This window comes from Juglans microcarpa x Juglans regia, chromosome 2S (genome assembly GCF_004785595.1).
Source record: "Juglans microcarpa x Juglans regia isolate MS1-56 chromosome 2S, Jm3101_v1.0, whole genome shotgun sequence".
In the NCBI taxonomy this organism is placed as follows: domain Eukaryota; kingdom Viridiplantae; phylum Streptophyta; class Magnoliopsida; order Fagales; family Juglandaceae; genus Juglans; species Juglans microcarpa x Juglans regia.
In genome coordinates, this window is record NC_054597.1 from 6472863 (window position 1) to 6486908 (window position 14046).

Here is a 14046-nt window from a genome sequence, read left to right on the forward strand (position 1 = left end):
AATGCACAGCCTAGAAGGGAAGAGAGATCCATTCTCGGGATGCGCTGAGATGATCTGGACCTCAATCGGTGATGTGTGGAGCCATTGGCAGTGGTCTGTTGTGGTTGTACGGTGCCCGTGCATATATTTATAGCGCTGAATAGTATTTAAATATAGAGAAAATAAGAAGAGATGAACACACAGATTTATGTGGTTCAGCACAATGCCTACATCCATGGAGTTTGGGGAGGAGAGATTCCACTATAATAAATTTGTTTATTGTCTCTCATAGCATCTCTTTTCTCACTGTACAATGGGAACTGCAGATCTATTTGTTGGAGAAGCAGTTCTCTCTGGAGCTCTCAGATTGAAGAAGAAATCCAAAAGTCGAAAGAAATCGAAATCCCTGAAACCGTAGGCACCCTACTCCTTTTATTTGACTCTCTTCATTCGTGTCCCTCGATAGTGGTGAGGGATGTATGTTTTGCATATCTGAACCCTCTCATTAGCTTAAATCACTTCCCTACTCTTCTCTCCTGACACCTTACACCTTGTCTTCCTTTACTTTATGTCAAACCACTCATTTTTCTCTCTGACATGACTTTTGCATGTTTGATATTGCGCTTCTTATGCCCCCTCTTTCACTCCTTCTCTCCTTTCTCCTAATGGGTGTCCTCCAATTGGCTACGTCTAAGAAATTCTATAGACTGGAAGAAAAATTTCCTCACAATACGTACGACATATCAGTTATTAAACTGATAGAAATTTTGAAAATCAAAATCCAAAATTTGAATTAAGAAAAAAAAAATTGATAAAATGATATGAATACTCAAAACGTTTAATATTATGCGTAAAGTTGTATGGCACTAAAAATAATTCCCAATGTGATTCAAGATACCACTTTTATTTCGAACAGTCTAAAAAAAACATCAAGAAGAAAGATGCAAAACACATGAGTTTCATATCCCTCAAGCCATCAAGCCCATATCAAGTTATTTTTTTTTTTTTGAACAAATTAAGGGTTGATTGGGTAGAGGTATGCAACTCTAAAAGCTTGTGCTCACAGATGACAAATTCTTTGAAGCAACACGAATAGATAAGCTTGTTCAGACACTAGCTCAAGAACCAACTGTTCTTTTTTTCTTTTTTCTTTCATATACCTAAAGACATATATGTGCATTAGGGCTGTATATATAGATGTAAATTCGCATGTAATATACATAGAGACCACAGTATACCTCAAGAGAATAGTGAACAGAACCGATTCTTGTTTCTCTTGTCAAGGAAGTTAACTTCGACCACTGAGAAAATAGTAAATGAAAGCAGTTCTTCATCCGACACAGAAGCTCGAGCTCTAGAGTCGACACAGTCATGCTTGAAAGAGAATCTTTGGATGTCATCATGTTTCATTACCATGTTGCAGACTTCTATCCTTGTGAAAGCTAGGATATCATAACTCATAAAAGTCTAGTGCGAGAGAATAAGACATATGAGAGCTCTATAATATTTATTATTATCTTTAAAATATTCTAGGCATCATTAAATGAGTAATAACGGTGTAAGATTCATATGATATGTCTATCTCTCTATTTTGGTCCTTCAAATTAATTCATATTAGAATGAGAAATACTCTAACTATAAAGAGATTACATAAAAGTAATCACACAAACTGAAGTGACTTCATGTAATTCGTTAGACTATAAAGTTAATTTTATTGTAAAGTAGATCTATAAATTACATGAATTCATGTCAGTTTATAAAATTATTTTTGTATAATCTACTATTGTATAACTGTATAAGAATACAAGGGACCTTGATAATATCTTGGTGCTTCCCTCAAAGGCACAGGCATACTGGCCACCGATTTAATTATGGTTGAATTATGCCAATAGATTCTACTTTTAAGAAAACATGATCTTTGTCCCCTGAACACGCATTGGATGCCCTCAGCTTGACTAGAAAGCTAAAAGTTGGGACGTATGATGAGAAAGGAGAAGGCAATCTCACATCACAAGCAGGTCTTTCACGTTTTCATCCCGTGTGGGGAATTCACTCCTATATGCAATATAATTGCTTCGTGGACTTTGTCATATATTTGTTCTTTTTCCATTTTTAACTTTTGGCTAAGCTCTACACAATATACCATCTTGATAATGCTATATATCATCCAGATGAGCTACATCCCCTTGCTAATAGGGTTAGCTGTGCATCAAAGGGAAAACCCGCATCAATAAAATATAGTGCACCCATAATCCCTTGAGGCTACATTAATGAATCACCACCTTTAATTGAAAGTTCAATGATTTCCACTTGAATGTTGCACTAAGTGATCCCCTTAGTTACCTCTAAATAGAAAGGATCCTTTTTCTCTCTAAGCTTTTCCTTCTCCCAAACTAGCTAATTGATAAGAACAGTTTTGGATAAATGTTTTTCAATTAAAAAGAATTACAACCGAGTGAACAAAAGCTGTTTCACTTGGTGCTATCACCTTCAAAACCTCCCTTCGGAATGCGAATGATTTCCTCGTCACATTCGCCGTATCATCTGATTTAATCAAAGTAATTCAGTCGGACGGCTGCCACGCCGAGGCAATGAGCAAAGACAGATCTTTCCACCCCAACTTCAAACAACCATTCTCCTCCACCAAAGTATAACCTTTCCATGGGAACATCCCGAGCAATAAGCTAGCTTGGGTTGCCGGGTTTCCCCCAAGCGAGACGGGCCGGAACCCAACCTGGCTCAACTCCTCACCCCACCTATCCACCTTGTCCTCTCCGGTTCTCTTGGGTCCACCAACGGCCAGGATGTTCCTAATCTCGCATCCAAACAACTGCTGCTCCACCATGTGCCTCTCTGCACTGTCCCCACCCAATCCGTCCCCAAGCGCGTCGAGCAACGCGCTGTAGTAATGCAAAGCCTCCACGAACCTGGCTAAAAAGCCGCCCCCGTGCTTCAGATCCTGTTCGACGATCGTGATCAGTTTGGGTCTCAATAAAGTCAACAATTTCAGTGTCCCCATATCGCTCCCCGTTATGTCGTACAGGCAATGGTGCATCCAGTGCACCACTATGGCCTCGCTCGGCCTCACCCCGAGTCGACTCACGTCTTTCAGGTTTCCGATTTTGCCCACCAACGGATGGAACTCGAAGGGGAGCCCCAGCGAGGTGGCGAAGTCCCCGAGTCTCTTGCCGGTTGAGTCCAGCAACTCGGAGGAGGATCCGAACCCGGTGACCCGCATCGATCGAATCTTCTTGTTCCGGGAGGCGAGGATGTGGAACAATCCGGGCCATTGGAGGCCCTGCATTATATCGAGATCGATGATGTGGACGCGGTCTTCGCCGTCCAACGCTTGGAAGATGGCTTGGTTGGCCGTGAAGTGAGAGAATTTGACCGAGGGGCTGATGGAATTGTATGATTGGAGGGCGGAGAAGATTCTCCGGGACTGAATGAGATTCAGGTCATTGGAGGTGAGCGGAGAGTAGGTGCCGAGGTAGGAGGTGATGACGCGTGCCTGAAGTGCATGGGAGAAGTAAGCTGCGATGCGTTGCGGGGAAGAGCCGTAGGGAGAGGACAGGTCGGCGATCTCGGGGAGAAGGTCGGAGGCGTCGTCGAGTTTATCCATGCCGACGCACTCGGCGCACTGTAGGAGGAGACCGAGGAGTCTAAGGCCGGTAGACTCGCTGTCATCTAGATGATCAGTCCTGTCATCGACAGATAACGAGGCGTCGTGGGAGAAAGTTATACGCTTGGTGGTGGCCTCGTCCAGTGAGAAGTCGTCGCCGTAGACACGCTTCGTATTCATGGGAGAGGAAGTAGTAGGGTTAGACATTGGGGATTGCGGAACCAAGCTCTGAAGCATGATAGATGGAATGGAAAAGGTGTGTGTGTGTGTGTGTATGTGTATGGAAAAGCTTTTAGGGATGGGAGGGGGGAGGAGAGTTTGCAGTGGAGGACCGGGGAAGAATGGTGTGTGAAGAGAGTCGGGAGGGGAGTGGAGAAGAAATAAAAGCAGGAAAAAGGTGGCTAGAGAGAGAGAGAGAGAGAGAGAGAGAGAGAGAGGGGTAATGGTCGTCGTTAGATACTCCGCATTAGTCGTTTTTAGTTTGTTGGTGTTTGGTTGGATGTGGTGTAATTTGGACCAAAAACTGAAAAAAGAAAGGGGGTGGGGGAGGAGACTGGAGAGGCTTTGTCTTTATTTATGTTTGGATGATGGGATATTTTAACCAACCAAAAGCAAGCATTGTTAGCAGCGTCCGACCCACACCCACAGACACTTTTACGGCCTGAATCTTATGTGGTTATTCTTTTTTCTTTTCGGTTCGGGTTCAGCTTGGCCCATTTTACAGTAGGGGGCCTCTTAGGACCCTTGTTTTTATATGCCAAAAGAGATATTATATATAAAAGTTACTGTTTATTAAAGCTAATTTTGCACACATTAGATGTCAAAATATACACCACATGTTTGAGAGGGAAAACGAGAGAGAGAGCAGAGATGAGAGAGAGAGAGTGGAGATGAGAGAGAAAACGAGCGAGAGATGAGAGAGAAAGTGAGACGAGAGAGAGAGAGAGCAGAGATAAGAGAGAGAGAGCGAGATGAGAGATGAGAAAGAGAGCGAGACGAGAGAGAGAGCAGAGATGAGAGAGAGAGAGACGAGAGATGAGAGAGAGAGCGAGAGAGAGCGAGACGAGAGAGAGAGAGAGAGAGAGAGAGAGAGAGAGAGAGAGACCAAGAGCAGAGATGAGAGAGAGAGAGTGGAGATGAGAGAGAGAGCAAGACGAGAGAGAGAGAGAGCAGAGATGAGAGAGAGAGCGAAGATGATGAAAGAGAGTTGATGAGAGAGAGAGACGGGAGAGAGACGCTGGTGAGAGAGAGATGAGAGAGAGAAGCCAAAGGAAGAAAAAAAAACAATTGGATGAGAGGCATCCACGTAGTGTGTGCATTGTGTGCACCACTACAATGGATGCCGTATAGCACTTCTCATCCCAAAATATTATAGCTTTGTGGTTTTAATCCATTTTCCAGGAATGATGTAGGGGGCGTTTTGGACATACTCTTAGGATCCCATTGTTTTTATAGCCCAAAAACCTTCCAATGGGTTTAAAAACCAATTTCACATCCAACCAATAGATGAACGACACGTAGGCACTCCAAAAAAACTCAATTTGAACCCGCGTACACCTAATGCACACTCTCCCTCCCTCCGAATGTCTCTCCCTCCCCATTACTGCACTTGAGCTTCACTTAGGGAGGGAAAAAACTCTCTGCACTTGAGCTCCACCTGGTGCTCCGTCTTCGCAGTGGCATGCAAATCTTCGTGAAGACCCTCATGGTCAAGACCATCACCCTTGAGGTGGAGAGCTCCGACACAACAGACAATGTGAAGGCCAAGATCCAAGACAAGGAGGGAATCCCACCAGACCAGTAAAGGTTGATCTTCGCTGCTAAAACAGCTAAAGGACGGCCGAACCCTTGCCGATTATAATTTTCAGAAGGATTCCACCCTCCACCTGGTGCTCCAACTCCGCGGTGGCATGCAGATATTCATGAAGACCCTCGCTGGGAATACCATCACCCTGGAGGTAGAGAGCTCGGACACCATTGACAACGTGAAGGCAAAGATCCAAGACAAGGAGGGGATCCACCTGACCAGCAAAGTGTTATGAGGTGGCTTGAATTCTGATTAAACAGTGCAAGTGTCGTAGGTTCGCTCGAGCGGAGGTTCGTTCGAGCGGAGGTTCACTCAGCTCGAGCGAATTCAGACAGAGAGCTTCGCTCGACATTCGCTCGACATTCAGCTCGAGCAAATTCAGACAGAGAGCTTCGCTCAAGTATCGCTCGACATTCAGCTCGAGCAATATCCAAGTCAGAGAGCTTCGCTCGACACTCGCTCGACACCCAGCTCGAGCGAGTTCAGGCAGAGAGTTTCGCACGACTCTCGCACAACTGTTGGCTTGAGCGAAGTGCAGAATATCTACGTTCGCTCGACACTCTCTCGACGTTCGCTCGAGCCAATGTTCACAAAAGTGAATTCTCACTTTTCCTATAAATATCAAACGGCGCCTCTCTCATTACTTACTTCTTCAGAATTCATTTGAGTTAGTTTTTTGTGTTTTCTTGAGAGAGAAGTCTAGAGTGAGTTTGAGAGATAACTTTCTTGTGAAGTTTTGTTGTATTGATTTGTACTCCATCTCTGTTGATAGTGAAATCTTCGATACCGACCCCACCAGTGGACGTAGGCTCGTTTTGAGTCGAACCACTTAATTCTTGGTGTTCTTTCTGTGTGATTGTCATCAATTTCTTTCGTTTAGTTCCGCTACTATACTTCGTGTTAGTCCTAGCTACACTTATTCCCAACAAACTGGTATCAGAGATTGGCTCAGGATCTGGAGGGATGGCTATGGCTAAGTTCGAAGTGGAGAAATTTGACGGTCAGAACAGTTTCAGTCTCTGGCGCATCAAGATGAAGGCTTTACTGCGACAACAGGGCTTGTCAAAACTATTAGAAGTCTCGGTATCTGAAGATTCTCCGGCTCCTTTGAAAGAAGAAGAAGAAAAGGTACACAGTACTATTCTTTTGTCACTATCTGATGGAGTTTTAAGAGAGGTTGCTGATGAGGAGATTGCAACTGGTCTCTGGTCGGCACTTGAGAATCTGTACATGAAGAGATCTCTCACTAACCGGTTGTATTTGAAACAACGGTTATACACTCTCAAAATGAAGGAAGGTACTCTTATTTCTGAACACTTAGATGAATTTAATAAAATCATTATGGATCTGAGGAACATAGATATTAAGCTTGAAGAAGAAGATCAAGCGTTAATTATTTTATGTTCATTACCCACATCTTTTGAGAACTTTGTAAATTCCATGTTGTATGGTAGAAATACAATTTCCTTGGTAGATGTAAAGTCTGCTTTGAATTCTAAGGAGTTGAGGAATAAATTGAGTGTGAAGAACACTAATGAACAAGCTAGTGGCTTGTTTGTTAAAGGGTCCTCAAGCAGGGGTAGATCGAATGACAGGGGTTCAGAGAAGAATAAGGGGAAATCCAGGGGCAGTTCACAAACAACGTTTAGTAAGAAAAGCGTCAAATGTCATTACTGCCATAAGTTTGGTCACTACAAGAACGAGTGTCCAAAATTGAAAAACAGGGAGGACGGCACTAGTTCATCTAATGCCGTTAGTGTTGCTGATGATAGGTCTAACGACCTAGATCTTGTTCTAGCAATAAGCGACTCCAATAGTCGCTTTAGTGACAAGTGGGTCTTGGACTCAGCTTGCACTTTCCATATGTGTCCCAAGAGGGACTGGTTCACTAACTATGAATCAGTCAACGGAGGTTCTGTTTTGTTAGGGAATGATATGGGTTGCAAAATTGCTGGAATTGGTTCAGTCAGAATCAAGATGTTTGATGGAATTGTCCGGACATTGTCTAATGTTCGACATATTCCAGAGTTGAAAAAGAATCTTATTTCTTTGGGTACTCTTGATTCTCTGGACTACAAGTACACTGGTGAAGGTGGAGCTATCAGAGTCAGTAAGGGCTCTATGGTTGTGATGAAAGGAGATAAGACAAATGGTCTTTATTTCCTTCAGGGCTCTACAGTGACAGGTGCAGCTGCAGTGTCAGTTTCAGATGATCCAGATTCAGATGTCACTCGTTTGTGGCATATGCGTTTGGGTCATATGAGTGAAAAGGGAATGTCAATTCTGAGTAAGCAGGGTTTGTTATGTAATCAGAAGATAGGGAAACTGGATTTCTGTGAGCACTGTGTGTTTGGCAAACAGTGCAGGGTTCAGTTCTCTACAGGGGTTCACAGAACCAAAAGTTCTGTGGATTACATTCATTCTGATCTTTGGGGCCCATCTTCCGTCCCGTCAAAAGGTGGAGCTCAATACTTGCTTACGTTCATTGATGATTTCTCTCGGAAGGTTTGGGTCTACTTTTTGAAGCAGAAGAGTGATGTATTTGTCAACTTCAAACAGTGGAAAGCTTTGATTGAAAATCAAACGGGCAAGAAAATCAAGAGACTTCGCACTGACAATGGTATGGAATTCTGCGGAGGTGAGTTTGATGAATTCTGCAGAAATGAGGGTATTGCTAGACATCGCACAGTTAGACATACTCCACAGCAAAATGGGGTAGCTGAACGGATGAACAGGACCCTTTTGGAGAGAGCTCGCAGCATGCTTTCTAATGCAGGCTTGGCTAAGGATTTCTGGGCCGAAGCAATCAACACGGCTTGTTACTTGGTCAATCGCTCTCCAGCCACAGCGATTGGTTTGAAGATTCCGAATGAGGTATGGTCTGATACTCCTACTGATTATTCAAATTTGAAAATTTTTTGTTGTCCTGCATATTTCCATGTTAATGATGGAAAACTTGAGCCAAGGGCAAAGAAGGGCATATTCATTGGGTATGCCAGTGGGGTGAAGGGATTCAGATTGTGGTGTACTGATCCTAAATCACCCAAGTTTGTAATCAGTAGGGATGTCACTTTTGATGAAAAGTCTATGCTTAGTCCGAGGAAGGAGAATTCTGAGTCTACAGGACAAGAACAGGATGTTAGAAAGCAGGTGGAGTTTCAGGTGGAAGCATCACAAGGGCTACCCAACGGCGCCCAAGATCATGCTGTTGAAGATGAGCATGATTCTGATTCAAGTAGCGGCGCACAAGGTGAGCAAGACTACAGTATAGCGACTGGTAGACAGAGGAGGCAGATTAGACCACCTCAGAGGTATGCTCATGCAGATATGGTTATGTATGCTCTTACTACGGCAGAGAATATTGTTGTTCAGGAACCTTCCAGTTATTCAGAAGCTGTCAAGAGCGTAGAATCTGCACAGTGGTGCGCAGCTATGACTGAAGAGATTGAGTCTCTTCACAAAAACCAAACATGGGATTTGGTTCTGTTGCCAAAGAAGGTAAAGACTGTTGGCTGCAAATGGGTTTTCAAAAGAAAAGAGGGAATCCAGGGTGATACAGATGCAAGGTACAAGGCACGCTTAGTTGCTAAGGGTTTCAGTCAGAGAGAAGGCATCGACTTCACTGAAGTCTTCTCTCCAGTGGTGAAACACAGTTCGATCAGATTACTACTAGCTTTAGTAGCATTGTATGACTTAGAGCTACAGCAACTTGATGTTAAAACAGCGTTCCTACATGGTGAACTTGAAGAAACCATTTACATGCATCAGCCAGAGGGATTCATTGTTGAAAACAAGGAAGATCATGTGTGCAGATTGAAGAAGTCTTTATATGGTTTGAAGCAGTCGCCAAGGCAATGGTATAAGCGGTTTGATTCCTTTATGATTGATCATGGTTATTTGAGAAGTAACTATGATAGTTGTGTTTATCATAAGGAATTATCTGATAAGTCTTTCATTTATTTGCTATTATATGTTGATGATATGCTTATTGCTGCTAGAAGCATATTAGACATAGGTTTGTTAAAAACCCAACTCAGAAATGAGTTTGAAATGAAAGACTTAGGTGCTGCAAAGAAGATTTTGGGAATGGAAATCTTCAGAGATAGGAAAGCTGGAAAGTTGTACTTGTCCCAGAGAAAGTACATTGAGAAAGTGCTTCAGAGATTTGGGATGTTTGATTCCAAACCAGTAAGTACACCACTTGCTACACACTTTAAGCTTTCAGCTTGCCTATCTCCTCAGACAACTAAAGAGGAACAGTTCATGGCTAGTGTTCCTTATTCAAGTGCAGTTGGCAGCATCATGTATGCAATGGTTTGCACCCGCCCAGACATTTCAGAGGCAGTGAGCGTAGTTAGCAGGTATATGGCTAACCCAGGTAAGACTCATTGGCAGGCTGTGAAATGGATACTCAGGTATCTGAGGGGAACCCTGAACTTTGGGTTAATATTTGATAGAAATGTCGATCTCAGTTCCAAAGTTACTGGTTTTGTTGATTCAGATTATGCTGGAGACTTAGATAAAAGAAGATCATTGACAGGTTATGTTTTCACTCTGTGTGGGTCAGCTATCAGTTGGAAAGCAACACTGCAATCCATTGTTGTTTTATCAACTATCGAGGCAGAGTACATGGCAGCAGCAAAGGCTGTTAAGGAGGCCATTTGGTTGAAAGGCTTGGTCAATGATTTGGGTTTACAACAAGATGGGATCTCAGTATTCTGTGACAGTCAGAGTGCAATACATTTGATCAAAAATCAAATGTATCATGAAAGAACGAAGCACATTGATGTCATGTACCATTTTCTCAGAGAGATTGTTATAGAGGGTGCTATACAGATTCTGAAGATTTCTACTACAGAGAATCCAGCAGATATGATGACTAAGCCAGTTGCAGTATACAAGTTCAAACTTTGTTTGGACTTAATTGGTGTTCGCATTTTGTTATTCCCGTAAGGGATTTGGTGGTGGGGATTGGTTTTGTGGTCGGAGGTTTTTTGTGTTTTGGCAGAGTTCAAGCCAAGGTGGAGATTTGTTATGAGGTGGCTTGAATTCTGATTAAACAGTGCAAGTGTCGTAGGTTCGCTCGAGCGGAGGTTCACTCAGCTCGAGAGAAGTCAAACAGAGAGCTTCGCTCAACTTTCGCTCGACATTCAGCTCGAGCGAATTCAGACAGAGAGCTTCGCTCAAGTATCGCTCGACATTCAGCTCGAGCAATATCCAAGTCAGAGAGCTTCGCTCGACACTCGCTCGACACCCAGCTCGAGCGAGTTCAGGCAGAGAGTTTCGCACGACTCTCGCACAACTGTTGGCTTGAGCGAAGTGCAGAATATCTACGTTCGCTCGACACTCGCTCGACGTTCGCTCGAGCCAATGTTCACAAAAGAGAATTCTCACTTTTCCTATAAATATCAAACGGCGCCTCTCTCATTACTTACTTCTTCAGAATTCATTTGAGTTAGTTTTTAGTGTTTTCTTGAGAGAGAAGTCTAGAGTGAGTTTGAGAGATAACTTCCTTGTGAAGTTTTGTTGTATTGATTTGTACTCCATCTCTGTTGATAGTGAAATCTTCGATACCGACCCCACCAGTGGACGTAGGCTCGTTTTGAGTCGAACCACTTAATTCTTGGTGTTCTTTCTGTGTGATTGTTATCAATTTCTTTCGTTTAGTTCCGCTACTATACTTCGTGTTAGTCCTAGCTACACTTATTCCCAACACAAAGGTTGATTTTTGTCGGCAAGCAGCTGGAGGATGGTCGCACGCAGACTACAATATTCAAAAGGAGTCTACCCTTCATCTTGTCCTTCGTCTCCGTGGTGGGTTCTAAAGGATTGGCCCCAAGCTCCCATTAATCTTATGTTTTTAAGAAATAAATTTAAATGTTTCTGGTTTGTGTTATGCTACAATCACCTTTATAGTTAAGGCCCTGTTGAGGCCATCTAAATAAATTTGGTTTGCAATTTTATATTTTGATACTTATGCTGTAGAATTTCTATCATCCATGAACGATGTGTGGTGTTTGTTCATACTATGAAATAAATCTTCCGGCGTGAGTGAAGCTCGAGCACAATAATAGGGGAGGGAGAGACATCCGAAGGAAGGGAGAGCGAAATTGGGTGTACGCGAGTTCAAATTTCATTTTCTTGGAATGTCTACGCGTCGTCTATCTATTAGCTAGTATAAAATTATATTTTAAACTCATTCAACTGGAAGCTTTACTCAAATATTATAAAGGTATGTGGTTTTGATCCCCTTGGTCTTGAAGACCCATCATCATTAGGTACCGTGCGCCAATTATTAAACCTGCATGGGTTTCACACTATTTATTATTATTATTTTTTATTTGTATATGTGCAATAAAAGAAGAAAAAATTTAATTGTAAATGATTCTATATACTAATACGTATATCTATTTAATATGATTGATCAAAAAGTAAATTTTATTAAAAATAATATTAATTTAAATTTAAAATATAAAAATAATAATATTAATACATAGATTAGTATATAAACTTACTTGTATATAACAAAACTCGTAAAAAAATAGATGGCACACAATATTGGAGCCTACTTTCATTTTTAACAAATTATTCAATCAGTTCCGCTTGGCAGGAGACTTTGTTGTTTTGTTGAGATTAACAAACACCAATAAGATATAGACACGTAAGTCATCCACATAATAAGCTCTTGAGCTGCACCACAGCATATCTGGAGAAAAAAAATGCATTTTGTGTAGTTTAGATTACAAACTCATCTCAATTTATATTATCCAATCATTATAATTTTTTTAAATTTCAACACAAAATATTATAAATAATTCAAATTTTTATAATTTTAAAATAATAATAATATTTAAAAATAATATTCTAACCATATTTTAATTAATTTTTATTTAAGTTAACTCAATTTAACGTTGTAATAGTCGCTGCATTTTTTTTTTCTCTCTCAGCTCACTCCCGACGACTTCTTCTCCGCTCTCAGCCTCTACAATTTTTTCTTCACACCACCGTCAACCATTCGGTGTCGCTGGGACGATTTCGCCGCCACAACCAGCCTGTTGTAGTCCTCAGTCCTCCATAGTCTGAAAATGGTTTGTTTTTCTGTTTTTTATTCACTTTTTTTTTTTTTTTTTTAATTTCGGAAATGCATGATGATTGAGTAAAAAATCTACCCGAGTCAAAAAGTTATAATATCATCATAACCCAGAGAAAGGACCATTTTTGAGCAACTGAGTGATTAGTTTCTTCGACAATGTAATAGCAACTACTGTTGTTGACTTTAGTTTTCTTGATGAATATTTTTAATCATTATATTATACAGAAAATAATGGAGGGTATTTAGTGACATCCAATTAATTTCCTTTAAAGAACGTATCAGAAAATTGAGTGTCGGAGTTCGTGGTCGTCGACGTTCGGTGAGGGAAGTTTGTAAGCTCTAGGCAAGCCCGTGGGGTTGGAAGAGAAATGGGTGTTCATGGGTTTGGAAGAGAGTAGGTCTGGGCGTTCGCGGTCATCGACGTTCGATGAGGGAAGAAAGCTGGCTTTGGGCAAATTCGTGGAGTTGGAAGAGAAAGGAGGTTTTCGTGGGGTTGGAAGAGGGCGGGTAAAATGGACTGTTGGAAGATTTTCTCAATATATTCTAAGAGAGTGACTGTAAACTTAGGACTCGTTTGTTTTTAGAGATGAGATGAGATGAAAGTTAAAAAATTAAATAAAATATTATTAGAATATATTTTTTAATATTATTTTTATTTTAAAATTTAAAAAAATTAAATTATTTATTTTATTTTATATGAAAATTTAAAAAAATTATAATGATGAGATGAGATGAAATATTTCTTGAAAACAAACGAGACCTTAAATTTGTAAATATATAGAGGAAAAAGTTCTATAGATTCTGTTATTTTTCATTTATCACGTGTTTTTTTAGTTCGCTCAGCCCTTAGTTTTTAGTTCTACAAACCTGCCTACTCCTTTTGGAACGGCAAAAGCCAATAAATAGATATTGTTTATTTTTGTAGATGAGAATGAGTTAAGATTAAAAGTAAAAATTAAAAAAAAAAAAATTATTAAATAATATTTTTTTAATATTATTTTTATTTTAAAATTTAAAAAAATTAAATTATTTATTTTATTTTATATAAAAATTTAAAAAAATTATAATAATTAAATAAAATGAGAGGAGTTAAAAATAATTGAGGCAAATCTCGGTAACCCAGCTTCTCAAACATCACATCATATCAAATTGATCTATTCCCTTTCTACTACTTTTCGTATCAACTGCAAAGACATGATTGTTGAACAAAAACAGAGATTTGATTCTGATGCAAATGTTAAAACTGTGTCGCAAGAGTATAAAAATTCTCTCCTCGCTCATAGAATCTATAGATCACACAGTTAAAACTAAAAGAAAGGAATAATGTCACAATCTGAAACCAGACCAAATTCTCTTCCCTCCAATGAACGAAAGAAAAGGCTTTAATGAGAATCTGCAAAACCATGCCGAATAATCCAAGACAAATAGATATTAACAACAATCTTCACTATCGATCTATTAACCTATAAAAGAAAAGTGCTGCAGCTCAGAAAGTTTACACAAAAGTAAACTCAGGCTAACTATCGTGACTTTATGCGATCATGT

The 14046-nt window shown here is 40.6% G+C and overlaps 1 protein-coding gene and 1 long non-coding RNA gene across 2 annotated transcripts; one reads left to right on the forward strand and one right to left on the reverse strand.

The window, feature by feature from the left end:
• Nucleotides 1-2373: 2373 nt before the first annotated feature.
• LOC121253644 (scarecrow-like protein 23) lies at nucleotides 2374-4156 on the reverse strand. Its single transcript, XM_041153635.1, has one exon. It carries the CDS (start codon nucleotides 3836-3838, stop codon nucleotides 2543-2545), a length of 1296 nt encoding a protein of 431 aa, XP_041009569.1. The 5' UTR covers nucleotides 3839-4156; the 3' UTR covers nucleotides 2374-2542.
• Nucleotides 4157-5256: 1100 nt separating this feature from the next.
• Nucleotides 5257-11377, forward strand: LOC121251392. Its single transcript, XR_005938010.1, has 2 exons — nucleotides 5257-5407; nucleotides 11129-11377. It is a non-coding gene; the product is annotated as an uncharacterized LOC121251392 (long non-coding RNA).
• Nucleotides 11378-14046: the final 2669 nt, after the last annotated feature.

Coding starts and splice junctions, on each gene's coding strand:
- LOC121253644 (XM_041153635.1), bottom strand. CDS start 3,838: ATGCTTCAGAGCTTGGTTCCGCAATCCCCAATGTCTAACCCTACTACT.